Genomic DNA, 16031 nt, shown 5'->3' with positions numbered 1-16031 from the left:
ATAAGTGGAGTTACATAATTAGGGCATGGACTTGCATAATAATTAGCATGTGTAATTAGGCACAGACTTCTTGTCCTTTAGACAATCAAGACATCTAATTACAAAATTAAGATGTAATTATGTGGTCCAAGGTCTACATCTTTTTTTCTACCCATTAGAGATTACATTTAGAAAATAATTCAAAAAAAGTTGATGAAGAAATGAACATAGACAGTGATTTGAGGATGTTAAAGAAAGTGGTAAGTGGGCTGGTAAGTTGCCTTTGGTCCTTCCTCTCAGTTGTAAGGGGAATTATTTAAAACATTATAGTCCACTTGAAAGAATAACTTTTACCAACTGTGCTGTCAACCTTCGGTACTCACACTAATGAAGAGGAGTGTTGGTATGACTAATCCATGGCGTTCACGCGTGGCTCTTGAGTGTGGTTTGTAATCACACTTGAACATGGACCTAAATGTGATGTACTGGGAAGTCATTCAAACCTATTAATGGAGCCATCCGGTAGAAATCTTAGGACAGCTTGGGATAGAGGACATCCTGCCTTCCTGTTCTGCCCTGATTCTCCTTTGTGACCACTTTAAAAATCGACTCATTGGCCAGGTGTAGTGGCTTATGCCTTTAATCCCAGCACTTTGGGAGGCCAAGGCAGGGGGATTGCTTGAGGCCAGGAGTTAAGACCAACCTGGGCAATATAGAGAGACCCTGTCTCTACAAAGAATCTGAAATACTAGTTGAGAGTGGTGGCACATACCTGTAGTCCCAGCTACTTGGGAGGTTGAGGCAGGAGAATCACTTGAGCCCAGGAGTTTTAGGCTGCAGTGAGCCTCCACTGCACTCCAGCCTGGGTGATATAGCACACTGTTCAGAATAATGCAAACCAGCGCTTAAGCTGTGTTTCCTTTCCCTGAATATTTGAGTATTTTTATTTTAAGTACTCCTTATTGACTGCAGGTGGGAAAGATCAAAGACTATAGCAAATACTCTGTCCTTCAAAAAAGAGTGATTCTTATAGCAGTAATAGTTGAGTTTCAATACACACAGAAAGCTAGATTGTGCTGATAGTCTCCATGTTTTTCCTTGCCCTTAAATTGTGATTTGACTGATCTCTGCGTGATGCTAAACAACCAGTTTGACTCATTAATTTTGCTGAACTAACTGAACTTTTGACCTAATTGGCTGCTGGTTAGGGATCAGAGCCATATGTGCAGGTTTTTCTAAGCCAGTTCTGACTTTAACTGTGTTATCCCTCTGTTCCTATAAACTGTTGAAATACCGTAGTAATTCCCATGTTTTGACAACCACACGCTCTTCTCAGACTGCCGCTTTCTCCTGGAAAGTGGCACAGAAATCTGTCGGACCACGCTTCCTGATTTTTGGTTAAGAAAATATGCTTCCCATATGGTTGCAGGCCGAGAAAACAAAGACTTAAAGAGGTTGTAAGCATTTGGTGATAGGTCTTCTCCTCATGGCGCCTTCCCTCCGTTCCTATTTTTCATATTCTCTATAAGGCCAGGGAATGTGGTGAGGGACAAATTATGTGGGTGGCAGGGAGGGGTTAGTCTTGACCATGAAAGTATCCACATTTTCACAGGGAGCTTTTGCCATTCTTAGTTTTTTTTTTTTTTTTTTTTTTTTTACCTTGCCTTCTGAGCAATTGCTCATGATAGATTTAGAGGCAAAGGAAAGGAACTGGAGAGAGGGACATTTTTAAAACAATTTATTAAGAGGAATTCTAGATCAGAGATGGGCAGTTGGACTACATCGTCTCTAAGGCATCTCCGGCTCAGAGGTTTCAGGATTCCTTGATTTCCAGCTGGTCACTCAACAGGAGGTTGACTGGACTCCTATTCTACTCACTCAACTCTGGGCCTCTAATTTTTCGTTTCTTAAATGTGGTGACTGGAAACCTATTCTTTTGCCTTTACTTCCAGAGATCTCAGTACTTGCAGTTCCTAACAGAGCCTAAAGCATGAATGCAACTTCATCTCTCAGCTTTTGAAATCCGCTTTTCCCTCCAGGTACTCCACGTCAGCATTCTCAAGACTGGAGAAGTTAGGCCTCAGACATCCCAAGCCTTCTCCTTTTATTGGAAATTTGATGTTTTTCCGCCAGGTAAGAGCTGTCTTCCATTGGCATCCATCATAAAATATGCTAAGGGCTGGGCATGGTGGCTCATGCCTGTAATCCCAGCACTTTGGGAGACCGAGGTGTGTGGATCACCTGAGGTCAGGAGTTCGAGACCAGTCTGACCAACATGGTGAAACCCCGTCTCTACTAAATACAAAAAATTAGCTGGGCCTGGTGGCACATGCCTGTAATCCCAGCTACTTGGGAGGCTGAGGCAGGAGAATCACTTGAACCCGGGAGGTGGAGGTTGCAATGAGCCGAGATTGCCCCATTGTACTTTAGCCTAGGCAACAAGAGCGAAAATCCATCTCAAAAAATAAAATAAAATAAAATATGCTGAGCCCAGGACAGGCTTTCTGCATGAAACGTTGGTCTTGTCCAGGTCCCCACACCTCGAGTGGTAAAGGTATTCTGTGATGCCATGATCCCTCCTCTACTAATATGAATTTTTATGTGATGGCAAGAATCTATTTCTTACCACTATCAATATGTATTGAGTCCTGTCATCCATTCACTTACCCATTTCCCCCAAATACCATGTATTGAGTGTCTAAATACACAGACCCTAGAGTGTAGAAGAAGAGATTACTTGTGGCCTCAAGCGCACCGTCAAATGATGGCGTGCAACACCAGATGAGATACACCCTAGCACTAGATAGGGTAGTATAGACGGTAGCTGTGGTCTTCTGTCAGAGGAGAGGGTGATCTGTCAGGGCTACAATCATCCTAGGGAACTTCCTGAAGAAGGAGGTCCTTCAGGGGCTGCGGACATAGAGACGAGGATACACACACCAGGTGGGCGGCACCATATATGTGAGTGCACCAACATAAGAATGACGGCTCAGGTTGACCAGCAGCCTGGACTAACTAGAGGCCAAATGTTAGGGTGCACTGGGCAGTGTAGTTGGGTGAGAGAAAGGGGGACTAGATGCTTACAGGATAGGAAGGCAAGTGAAGAACTATTTGTGTGTTAACATTTTTGAGAAGGAGAGGGACTTTGAAATGGACTACACTCTGCAGGGAAGAAGAATATAGGTTAGTGCTGTAGAACCCAAATGTTGCTGAATCCCAGGGGTGAAGCCACGATGGCTCGGACTAAGAGGTGATAAGAGTGAAAAGAGATGGATAATTGGGAGCAAAATGAAGAACTCTTGTGACAAATTAGTGTAGAGAATTCAAGGCAAAGTGAGTGAAACGTAAGTCTAAGCTTTGAGCCAGGGGAACGGGGAGAATGGCCGTGGGTTGACGGAAATAAAACGTTGCGCAGGGGAGTGGTTCAGGGAGAAGATAAGTTTTTGCCAGAGTGACATGCCAGTGGAAATGGCCAGCAGACATTTGTAGATATAGGTCAGGACTTTATGGTCTACGGTTATTTTTTCTCACATTCGGTTTTCTCAGAAGCCAGATGGCTTATTCAGATAAGTCACGGGGACACTGACTCCAGACCGAACACCAGGAGCCAGAAGACCCTGCATGGGAAGAACCACCAAGCCAAACAAAGGCAGGAAGACTCCATTTGGGACAATCCTGATAATATCTCTTCAACGTCTCTAGAATTTCCCCATCCCTACCTCCGGAAAGGCTGGTCCTTGGCACTAGATAGAAAAGAAAGCTGCTCTTTCTGTCGTTTTCTGCTCCCACCTTCCTAATCATTTCTTTTCCATTCCTTTCTGTGTCCATCACCTTTTCCATGATTTGTCATTGTTGTTTCTGTCTTTCTAGTGTTTTTAAACACCTTCTCCTCTCATCTCTCTCTCTGGGGTGGGCAGTTCACAACTTTTAAGCTCACAAACAACAATCTCAATGAGGCTTCCTGTTAGCCCCTTGAAACAAGTGTGAAGAAATTTTAAAGTGTCAAGATAGAACAACAAACCAGATCGGAAAGCTAAAGAAAATGCATTTCACACATTTCTGGGGGGAAACGATCAGTTGTATTCCGCGGAGTAATTAATTTGGTATTAACATTCTGAGGAAAACAGCGTAGCTGTCGATGTGAGGAGAACGCTATGCTCCCGCCTCTGGAGAGCCTCCACATATGCTCCTTTGCAGCCCGCCATCCTCACAGCTACAATCCCTGCCAAGTTCTTTCTAGAACATAGTAATTTCGGTGACTATTTTTATATTCATATATGCTTTCCTTGATGTATGGCAAGCTTACACTGCAGAATTCAGTAGATTTAGTGGGAAAGGCATGTGTTTCCATGCAGGACATCCACACTTCTAACCCCTAACTTTCCACCTTCATTCCACCCCTTATGTATCTGCCACATACTCCTTTCTCACAACACAAATCTACCATTTGCCACCCCCCACCCCCACCCCAACTCATGAGTATTTTCAGGTCTAGTCCATTCCCACCACACAATGGATCTAGCATTTTCCACCCCTCCTTCAACCCAGCTACACTTCTTTCCCATTATAAAATGTGTCTAGCCAGGCACGGTGGCTCACACCTGTAATCCCAGCACTTTGGGAGGCCAAGGCAGGCAGATGACCTGAGGTCAGGAGTTCCAGACCAGCCTGGCCAACATGGTGAAATCCTGTCTCTACTAAAAGTACAAAAATTAGCCGTGTGTGGTGACACATGCCTGTAATCCCAGCTACTCAGGAGGCTGAGGCAGGAGAATCGCTTGAACCCGGGAGGTGGAGGTTGCAGTGAGCTGAGATCACACCACTGCACTCCAGCCTGGGTGGCAGAGCAAAACTCTGTCTCAAAAAAAAAAAAAAAAAAAAGTGTCTAGCATTTTGTCTTATATATCTCAAACATGTTGAATTTAATTAAAGTTTAACTTGAATGAATCATGATAATTCAGAATTTGTGACAATTTTGATAGACTCAGTAGAAGTTACATATAGTGGCAGTAAAAAGGGCCATATGATAATGCTAAATCAAATTTCAGAGGGCAATGTTATAGTTGAGAAAGCAAACTTTTTGAATATTTTAGCAGCAAGTATTCATAAGTAGTTTAAGAACTGGTGATCTCTCCTGTCCAAGACTTTTACATGGCCATTTTTTAAGCCGTTTGTTTATTACAATATTTCAAAGTACTTGAAAGCAATGTAACTTCCATTCGTTTTTATTGTTTCTGTAATTGTGTTCTTGCTGTTCCAGATTTTTTTCTGAATAAGTTTGAATAATTGGAATTTTGCTTAATCTTATTCTTACTATAGCGCTGTGTTTTCTTCAGGGTTTCTGGGAAAGCCAAATGGAGCTCAGAAAGCTGTATGGACCTCTGTGTGGGTAAGAAGGACACTCAACATTTCTATTATGTACGATATTTTGATTTTCACATGTTGAACTGATATGGAAGAAATGCCAAGATTAGGAATTTGTATGTGTTTCTATTTTCCAAAGGGCCCACAAAGAGGGTGTCCTGCAGTACAGACAAGGCTTCTAGAGAAGACCCTGGGGTTGCCCATGGGGGAACTGTGCTGGCCTGAAAGAATACCACTTTCCAGGCTTTGCAGCCTTGCTGGGCCGGGCACATCATCATCTCCCCCTGCTGTGCTGAGGGTTGTTGCCACGGGATGTGGTGGCCCCCTTGCCTCAGAGCACAAACTGTCCAACTTGCCTTGATGGTGCGCAGCAGTTCATATCCCATGAGCGTATCTGAACCTTACTCAGACTCGGGTCCTTCAGCCCATGGGGAAAGTGTGCTGCCAGCAACATGACCGTGTAATTAATCACCCAGTCCAGTTCCCTTTTGAAAGTGAAAGGAAGTGCTATTAATAACTACCCCAGGATGACCGTGTCAACTAAGACTATCCCGGATATGCTGGGGCATATGGTCACCCTAGTTCTTGGCCGTGTAAAGTAATATAGCCCTTCTCTTTATTTTCCCTGAATTTCTCCTCTTTATGCTCCTTCGTTTCTAAAATTCCAGATTCTGGTGAGCAAACGCACATTCAGACCACTTACTCTATTCAAGATTTAACAGGCTTGAATTGCATTGATTCTCAACATGTGTCTTCCCACACTGAAGTCCTAATCATTTCAGTCGGTTTTCACACAGCTTCTCCTCAGCCACTGAGCGATTTTTTTTGCAGCTTTTCCTAGACCTCTGGGTCAGCGATCACTTTTGTAGGTGCATTAAAGTTCTCCTGTGTACATTCCAATGGGCTCCAGTGATTTGGGGGTCCTGTCTCCATAGGATTCGTGATGTCTGTTCTCCTGATACCATGTTTGAAAGGGATTGGCTTGTCCCCTTTAGGGAAATGGCCCCACCTAGGAGGGCCATAGTTTCGGTCAAGTTCTTCTACCTACTTTTTGGTTTGCTATGTGGCCCTGAAAAAGTAACAAATTAAGATGTTAAGATGCTCTCTGTATTAGTCATTGCTGCATAATAGACTACCCCAAAACTCAGTGACATAAGCAACAATTTATGATTTATCATGTGTCTAAGCGTCAGCTGGAGTTGGCTGGCCTAAGCTGCACTTGGCTGGTTGGCTCTGCTGGACTTCTGGGTGTATCTGCTGGGGAGGTTTCATGTGGGTCACCAAGGCTCTGCATGTCTCTCATCCTCCTTGGAAGTGTAAGCTCGGCTGGCAGGTTCTCACGGTAAAGGCAAAGACTCAAGAGAGGAAGGCTGATGGTGCAAGAACATGATACATTTCTGCTGCATCATTTCAGCTTATACCCTATTGGTCAAACCAAGTCACATGGCTAAACCCAAGATGTGGGTAGGAGAGCACTGTGGCCACTTTGAAGCCAAAGCAAGGCACCTGGCCCAGTCTGACACTCATGGAGCAGGGAGGTGTACTCCTCGGAAGGATGAGTGGGGAGGCAAGGCATGTCTTTAAATAACAAGCAGCCCTACTGCACTCCCTAAGATCTCTTTCAACTTGGCCTTCACTTACTTTTTAATTTTTACTTTTTAGTGCATAACTTCTTGCTTTAAGTGTGATAGGTGCTCGATAAAGGCTGAAGAGAGTGAACTGTCTACCTTTCTCTTACCGTTGTGTGGTTCTATTGCTTTTTTGTTTTGTTGTTGTTGTTGTTTTGTTGTTGTTGTTATTTGTTTGTTTTTGAGATGGAGTCTTGCTCTGTCGCCCAGGCTGGAGTGCAGTGGCGCGATCTCGGCTCACTGCAACCTCTGCCTCCTGAGCTCAAACGATGCTCCTGCCTCAGCCTCCCGGACAGTGGCCTCCTGCCACCATGCCTGGCTAATTTTTGTATTTTTAGTAGAGACGGGGTTTCGCCATGTTAGCCGGGTTAGTCTCAAACTCCTGACCTCAAGTGACCCCCCATCTTGGCCTCCCAAAGTGCTGGGATTACAGCGTGAGCCCCCGCGCCTGGCCTATTGCTTTTTAAAGCTTCTCATTCCAGCTCTTTCTTTCCAACAGTCTCATTCTGCAGCTGACTTGGCAATGACTTAGAGACTGTCTCATGTGCTTCTGAGACACAGCACTGACTCAGAATGACGGTGCCTTCACCAGAATCAGAAAAAGTCCTGACTGAGTTTGAATTCTAGGAACCACTTTTCTTGAGTGCTTCTTGTACAGATATCCAAAGTAGAGCCTTTGGGTATTTAAAAATAATTTTTAAATGCCAGATGAAGAGTTTAAAGGGCACTGTATGAACCAGTTGTGTGTGTGTGTGTGTGTGTGTGTGTGTGAGAGAGAGAGAGAGAGAGAGAAGGAGAGAAAAAGAGAGAGAAGGAGAGAAAGAGAGAAAATGACAGGGAGAGAGAAAGAGAGAGAAAAGGAGACAGAAAGAGACAGAAAGAGAGAGAGAGAAGGAGAGAGAGAGAGAGAGGAGAGGTGGAGCGAACTGGTTTCCTTGACAACAGGATATCCAATCAACTTTTTCCTCCAACTTTAACTAAGTTAACACAATTTATCCTTTTCATTTCAAGAAAACCTAAATCATAGGGAATGATTTCAAATGAGGTTATAGAGATCAAAATTGCAGTATCATCTCCATCCTTTGTTCCCACTTCTAGTGAAAAGGAAAAAAGAAAGGTGATGGCATAATTTCTTCCTATAAAGCTATCAACTTTCCTCCTTTGGAAAAAAAAGATGAGCCATAAAACGCTGACTTCTTTTTAAATGTGTCTACTCCCAGATTTAGAGGCAATATGGTGGCGGTGTAAAAATGAAAGGGTTGAACCAGTCTAAGTTGAATGTCTTGTCTAACTCTAAATGTTATTTTCTTACTGCTTAAATTTTAGCAACGTAGTTTCACTGATTGGGAATGGACTATGCTCAATGAACAACAAAGACTCTTCTTGCAGAGAACAATTTAATTTAAATTACATTAGTTTTTAGGCTACTTTTATTACCAGGAAATATAATCAACCCCAGCTTGATCCTCTTAAAAACTGAAATAATAGATTGATTCATCATTTGACAAGTGAAATGCCACATTACACTGTTGATGTCATGTAGAGTTGCGTAGGGCCTTTAGATGACAGCTTGGCACTGAATGTTGGGAGAAAAATGGGCAGGGCAAATCTCACTGCTCTAGACTGGAAAGCCAAATATGATGACAATGTATACTTATTATCTGGTTGTCACCCTAGCAACTCAGAGTTTGAGGCTCAAAACTGGAAACTGACTCCTTACTCTATCCCCTCCCCCACTCCCTGCCATGGGGACAATAGGGCTGGAGAAGGTTTCCATCAGGATGGGCAGATAACATCGATGCTTATCGTTACCACCAACACTGCCACCACCACCACCATCACCACCACCATCATCAAGAACAAAATATCTTCACCAAGTGTCTACTTATGTAGCCTGCTTTGCCAGGTTCTGTGTAAATAAAACTACACACGGTGTCTCTGCCTTCTTTGAACTTGAATGTAAAGCAGGAGGACTGGTGTGGATACCTATACAACTATTAGTCGTGGGGTACCTGGTAAAAAACTCTCCTGAATTGCACAGCAGCCTGGCCACATACCACAAAGAAGGCAAGGCTTTATTGCTTTGGATAACCTTCATTGATTAATGATTACTTGTTATCTCCTTCAGGCTGAGAATGAGCCCCAAGTTGGATTTATATTCCCTCCCAAACTCTGTAAGAACAGAATCAACGTTATCATCATACATTGGTGATTGAATATGGTTTATATGCAATATATATCAATATTGAATATAAACATATATTGATATATATTCAATATATCCTGTTTGGATAGAGATTATATTCCCTCCAATTTGTAGCTGGACTTTGTAACCCAGTAGATGATAAGCCTTATTAATTACTTATAGTTAAGTAAGAATAAATACTTACACAGCACCCTAAGTTTAGATCATTAGCAACTCCTAAAGGCCCCCATTCAAAGCTCCTTTTCCCTTTATTTCATTGTTTTGTGTGTGTGTGTGTGTGTGTGTGTGCATTGTTTTGTTTTATTTTGATTTTTTGAGGCAGAATCTTGCTCTGTCATGCAGGCTGGAGTGCAGTGGCACGATCTCAGCTCACGGCAACCTCCACCTGCCAGGTTCAAGTGATTCTCTGGTGCCTCAGCCCATGAGGTTGCTGGGATTACAGGCATGTGCCACCATGCCCAGCAAATTTTTGTATTTTTGGTAGAGACAGGGCTTCACCATGTTGGCCAGGCTGGTCTCAAACTCCTGACCTCAAGTGATCCACCTGCCTCGGCCTCCCAAAATCTTGGAATTACAGGCATGAGTCAACATATCTAGCCTATTTGATTGTCTTTTAAATGTTTGCTCTATTGTTCTACTTTTACTTAGCCTCATCCCCGTTTCTTCTTCCCCCCACATCACTTTAGTTTTTATCTTGGCTCCCTCTTGTTGAACTTGACTTTCACACTTCCTGGCATCCATCACCTATGCCGCTCCATTTTGGTAAGTGGCACCTGCATCCCTGGATCCCTTCATGATGCTGGCCTTGTTGCATAACCTCATATACTCCCATCGGAGCATCACATTGTAGGTAGTAGGTAAGCATGAACTTTGTACAGAATTCATAAAGTACAAATGAATGTAAGAAAAAAGTACACTTGCTCCCACCCTAGGGCCCAGCTGCTCCTTCACAGAGGCAACCTCTGTTAAACATTTCTTTATAGTCAAATGGATCATATATAATACATACTGTTCCTTACCTTGCTTTGTTCATTAATGGTATTTAGGAAATTGTCTCATTTTGCTTCATTCATTCCTGTTAAATTATGTAGTATTTTTAAGGATTTTCTTGTATGAATGTATCCTAATTTTTAAAACAAGTTCTCAATTGATAAACATCTCTTACTTTTACAAATATCATTGCAGTGAAGATTTTCATATACACATCATAGATGTCTGGGGTTAGCATGCAAGATAAATTCCTAGAAATGGAATTATTAGGTCAAAGATGGTCTATGTTTTTAATTTTGATAAATATGACCAAATTGTTCTCTCTAGGGATTATATCAGTTTAGACTCCCATAAATATGCATATTTTCCTTCCATACTTGTCACTAAAATGTGTGGTCACAATTTTAAATCTGTACCATTTGATGGTATATTGCTGCAATTTCAAGGTGCATTTCTCTAATTATGAGCAAGTTTGAGTATCTTTTCCCATGTTTAAAATGCAGTGTATTTTGTTTTGTGAGGGATCGTTTGGCACTTCTCTGTTGGGTTATTGATCTTTTCCCGCTTTATTTGTAGAAGCTCTTTGCATATTAAAGAAAGTAGCCTTTTATATGCCTTAAATATTTTCTCCTCTTTATCATTGCCTTTGACTTTGCTTATTATGTATTTCTTCCAATCAGAAAACATTTGTTTCTGTGTTGTTGACTTTAATTGATTTTAGCAGTGTCTACATTTTGTATCTTACTCAGAAAGGTTTTCTCCACCAAGGATATTTTTTCATAAACTTCCATTTTTCTAGTTTTTTAAATTGTATTTTTAAAACATAGAATGTTTGACATATGAGGAATTTGTTTGGAAGATGGAGTTAGGGACACACCCTTTTTTTCCCCCCAGAGGGTAGAGTTCCATCTAAAAATTCATCCTTTTCCAATTGATTTGAAATGTCACTTTTATCATTTATTAATTCCTAGGTGTATTTCTGACTTCTCTGTTCTGTTGTACTGCTTAATCACAAGCCAGGGCTGCACTGAATATCCTTATCTGGATGTCACGCTTGTAGCTTCTTGTACCTAGCTGCGGTAGGGTGTTCTAAGAACATCTTTGTAATATCAAAGCCTGAAGCAATCTATCTCCCAAAGAACCTTAGGTCCCATACTGAAAAAAAAAATCAATTTAGCAAATAAATAAGCCTTTGGTATAAAGGGCCTGACACTTAGCTTCAAAGTTCACACCACAGGAGGGGGAGGTGTCTCATATGCCTCCAAGTTGGAGGTTTTTAGCACCATTTTTAAAATTTAATTAGCTAGCATGCATGAACTAATAGCACCTTGTCACCAGGCAGTGAGGAAGTTGAGAACTTTGGGATACATAAGGAAAAGCATGTGGCATCAGCAATCAAAATAACAAGGTCGTTTCAACACTTTTTAAAGCTCAGTTTCCATGGTGCCATCCATTAGGAGAGTTTGTGTTCCGGAAGTGACTAAGGTGTGAACACTTTTCATGTAATTGCTCTTAACCATCATGTTTATGTACTATTTAGATGGGGTTGAAGAACAGCATAGAGATGGTTTACTTTAATACTGGCAGATGGCTATGTCATCCACTGTGGGAGATTTCCTGGCCTACCACTATGGATCAAGAACCACAGGAGTTGAAGGGCTCTGAAATACTCACCTGTTGGACGTGCTTGATCTTTGACTTAGACAATCTGAGACATCTGAATTCACTGGGCCTGAAAATGTGGCTGAGGACAGGGTAGGGTGGAAACTATTGCTGATTTGTCCAAGAAAACACAAGTATTTAGACTCAAATTGGGCAGCTGACACCTAGAGATAGCCCTTGCTTTTAAACTGGACTGAGCTCAGTAGAATCGTAGATGTTGAAGAATGGTGGAAATTAAGCCATCGTTGCATAAGAGCATCCCAGACACTGATGCTAAGGAGTCAAACTTTAGGTTTTTGCAGCTGATATAAAGTGCAAGCCTCAGTATGAGGCTCATTTACTAAATGTTTGACCCAAAAATGTGGCTCAATTCTGAGAGGAATTGATGAAAATGAAAATATGCTATGATCGTTGAGAAAACACAATAGCCTTGAAACAGTGGAATTAAACACAGAAGTTCTGAATTATCCTAACATCTCTGGCCATGAGGCCAAACTGTGGGCAATATTTGGGTCCCCTAGCTTGGTGAAAGCTGGCTTTCATGAAAGCATGGAAAGCAAAGTTGTGCATTGCAGTTCCCAATAATGTGAATCTGAAAGCAAAATTCATGTGAGACCATCATGATGGTCTGTAGGTCATAATTATTGAGCATCATTCAGTGAGTGAAATATCAATATTCTCACTGGTCAAAATAGCTTAATCATGAACACTAAGCCTGTAAGAGCACATTTTTTAAATGACTGGAATTCACTACACTGCATTATTGCATTTTAGGGGGCCATTATTCTCTAAAAGTGAATGCCCCGACTTAGTGTGCTGATGTTTTAGGAGGCCTTGGAGAATAGGAGGAAAGTTGTCCACAGGACGGCTATCACCAAGCCAAGCACTCTGCCCAATAGGTGGAATTATCAAAGGAACAATTGTCCAAAGATAAGTGGCTTAGACCAAAGAGATGGAGGAATTTGATTTGAGTCCCACTTTTCTTGAATGAACCATTCATAGATTCTTCACCCTTACCTGCTACCAACATGATCTCGTTATACTAAATAGTGTATTGCTACAAAGCTTCCGTGCTTTCTTATGATTTAAGACCACCTTCTTTCCTAGTCTTGATCCAAAGACCCTTCTGAAGTTTATCTAATTTTCTGGACTTCTGACTTCTTGTTTCAGCCCATTTATTTTATACCAGTTCATTTCCCCCTATCCTCTTTTTTTTTTTTTTTTTTTTTTTTTTTTTTACGGGGTCTCACTCTGTTTCCCAGGCTGGAGTGCAGTGGCGTGATCTCGGCTCACTGCAAGCTCCGCCTCAGTCTCCAGAGTAGCTGGGACTACAGGCGCCCACCAGCACGCTGGGAGAATTTTTTGTATTTTTAGAGGAGATGGGATTTCACTGTGTTAGCCAGGCCCTCCATCCTCTTTCTATAACAGCATGTGGGTGATGGTTGTCGCATATTTTAATGACTATTGCTGTCCAAGTCTTTGTGACCCACTCTCACAAAGATCAAGAACCTGTATTAATTCCCTCTTCTTTGGGTAGAAACATCCAACAGGGCATGATAGCTTACAATAGAAATCTGCGGTTAAAATCCCAGCTTCAACTTTCTTTCTCTCTACTGCTTGTTACCTTTCACTTCCCCTCTCCAGCTTTAGTTCTCTTAGATGTAAAAGGTGGGATTTGGACTAAGTCGGTGACTTTGACACTGTTTAATCACAAGCCTCAGTAAATAATATATTAACCACATTGTTATCTAATACACACACATACACTTGAAATAAAAGTTTTACAGAAGAATACCTTATTCACAGTATAAGAACCACTTTGTTCTATTCTATTGTATTGTATTCTATCCGTAAAAAATAAAACATTTACAAGCTGGTCACAGCCCATTAAATTGATTTCATGACCACTAGTGAGTCAGAATCAGCAATCTGAGAAGCAAAGGGCCAGATGATATCTGAAGTCCTTTCCAGTCATAAACTGGATGACAACAAGCCAATGACACAGTCCCTATCAGTGTGCATCAGAAAATTGTTAGAGGCCCTTGTGTTTGCCTCTTTGTTGTTTAAGATTCTGAGAAACCTCTGACAAAATCACTACAAGCCCGCTGTTTGCCGCTGAAGCCGAATTCCAGCGGAAGCACTCCTCCTGCAGAGACCAGGCTCCCGCACCTGACTGTGGGCCCAGGCTGGGCACCTCCCACCCTATGGCACCTTCTTATTCTTTAAAATCACAAGTTCAACTATTATTGAAATTATTTCCAAGCCTTAACTCGGAATCATGCTAAGAAGCTAACACAAATATATTAATTGACCATTTAAGACATCTCTCTGTTAGATTTTTGCATTGGGTGTAAATATCTAAGTAATTGATGTGGATATCTTCTCCCAGGTAGGTGTGGCCAGCTGATTACTTATTCCCAGGGAGTTGGAGCAGCAGGAAGGAACGGTCTGGAAACTGGAAATAATCCCATTTGCCGGCGTAAGCTAGCTATGGAAAACTGACCAGGCTGTGGGTACCGAGAGAGCAGCTTCCTGCTACTTCCTGCTGTGGGTGAAGGGCCGCGTTTAAAGACTAAGACGGTGCTCCCCATTCTAGCAAACACTGGCCACAGTGGACAGTCCAGGAGAGAGCTGTGCACCGGGAAGGTGTCAGCTGGACAGTAGTCAGGCATCCAGGAGCAGCGATGAGGCGGCTGTCAGTGGACCCCAGGGCCCCACTGGTGGGTGGTTCAGGAAACTGAGAAGCCCCCAGCCCTGAGAAAGGAGTTTAGGTAGTACAGCAGGGTCTCAGCGGGGAGGGGTTTGTGGACGAATCAGGGATTGACATTCAGTTCTAAGACTCACAGCATCATGTGAGGCCCAGGACTCAGAAGCCAGACCTAATCTCCGGTATCAGTCAGGGAGGAAAGGTCCATTGTGGTTGGAACAGATCCATGCCGGGGAGGCATCCAGTCTCATGATGTGTGGCTGGAGGTTGTTCTTGCTTCTGGGGCCAGGGCTGGGTCTGCAGGTGAGGGACAGAGCACCTGGCTGAAAAGGAGAGAGGACTGCAGCGGCTGGAGCGTCAGCCACAGATTTTTAATTTTGCATTCCTTGATATTCACATCCAAAATCTACCGTGGAGAACTGTGTATCACGTTCAAGGTGGAAGGGAACTAACTCATTCCTCATCAGTAACTATCGAATATGGCATCAGTACCTTCTTTATTCTCTAAGTGACAGCTCTGTGCAGATGTGTTCCCAATCAATAGAATGTCTCAATTAAAGTTGCATAAAAGCTCTATTTCGAGCTAATATCTTCAAATAATAAATTCCATATTTAATTGAAGTGTACCTGCAACAAATCCAAGTTGTTCAACCCAAAATGCATAATAGAGGATGTAAAATAGTCATGAATCACTGTGACATTTGTCAAGACATTCTCCCATCTGGAAGTAGGTCCAGAAAGCACATGGCTTTATGCATATATCTTTTGTCAAGAACTTTGCACAGACAGTCTCAAAAAGTGCACACATTTACCCAATTCTTAGGGCTCTTCACTCTGATTGAGAATGCAAATAGTATTCCTATTCTATCTAAAAAGAAGAATGACAAGCCATATTTGATTTCATAATTTAAAAGAAAATATTACTAAATTAGAAAAAGCAGTGAGTTCTCAATTCACCTAGAGCTTAAAGTTCCTCTTCCATCACTATTTTGTGAGCAGAGAAACTTCTTCCAAACAAGTTCTTAGAAATCCTTGCTTGATTAAAAACCAGTTCTAAATCTTGCTACTCACATAGGGCAAAAGGTAAAGGAATCTAAATGTCTAAAACCAAATTAACTCCAGATACTAGTGTGAACTTTCAAGCAAAAAAAGTCATACACTACCACATACATGTTTGAAATTCTACTAAATTTTGAATGCTTGACGTTTGCCTTTAAACTGGAACATATTCTTCTTTCTTCCTTAGGATCTTTAAATCTTTTAAAGTTTGGGTTGTTTACTATGCATTCCAATTACTCCTGATCAGTCTTATGTGTAACATTTCTATAGCACACAAAGTAATTCCTTAGCAAGGCCCCACCAAGTTTTATGATGCCTGCTTGCCTAGGGCAGATAATATAAACTTAACTACGAAAATAAGTTCTTTGATTATTCTTCGCATCTCAAGACCGTGCTCCTAACAACTTCTCTTCCATCAAACCCTCAAGCTGAAAGA

General features: G+C 41.9%; 1 protein-coding gene across 3 annotated transcripts in view; it reads left to right on the top strand.

Moving 5' to 3' along the window:
- The window catches only part of TBXAS1 (thromboxane A synthase 1), a 196860-nt gene that overhangs the window by 41685 nt on the left and 139144 nt on the right, over window positions 1-16031 (top strand). For all 3 annotated transcript variants that reach the window (XM_011723677.3, XM_011723676.3, XM_011723679.3), the window contains exons 2-3: window positions 2019-2112; window positions 5316-5368. In XM_011723677.3, coding sequence (XP_011721979.1) covers window positions 2019-2112; window positions 5316-5368 — 147 coding nt within the window. The remainder of the gene's footprint in view (window positions 1-2018; window positions 2113-5315; window positions 5369-16031) is intronic.

Source organism: Macaca nemestrina, chromosome 4, assembly GCF_043159975.1.
Source record: "Macaca nemestrina isolate mMacNem1 chromosome 4, mMacNem.hap1, whole genome shotgun sequence".
Classification (NCBI taxonomy): domain Eukaryota; kingdom Metazoa; phylum Chordata; class Mammalia; order Primates; family Cercopithecidae; genus Macaca; species Macaca nemestrina.
Note: the sequence above shows the minus strand (reverse complement) of the source record. Positions and strands in the feature narration are given on the sequence as shown.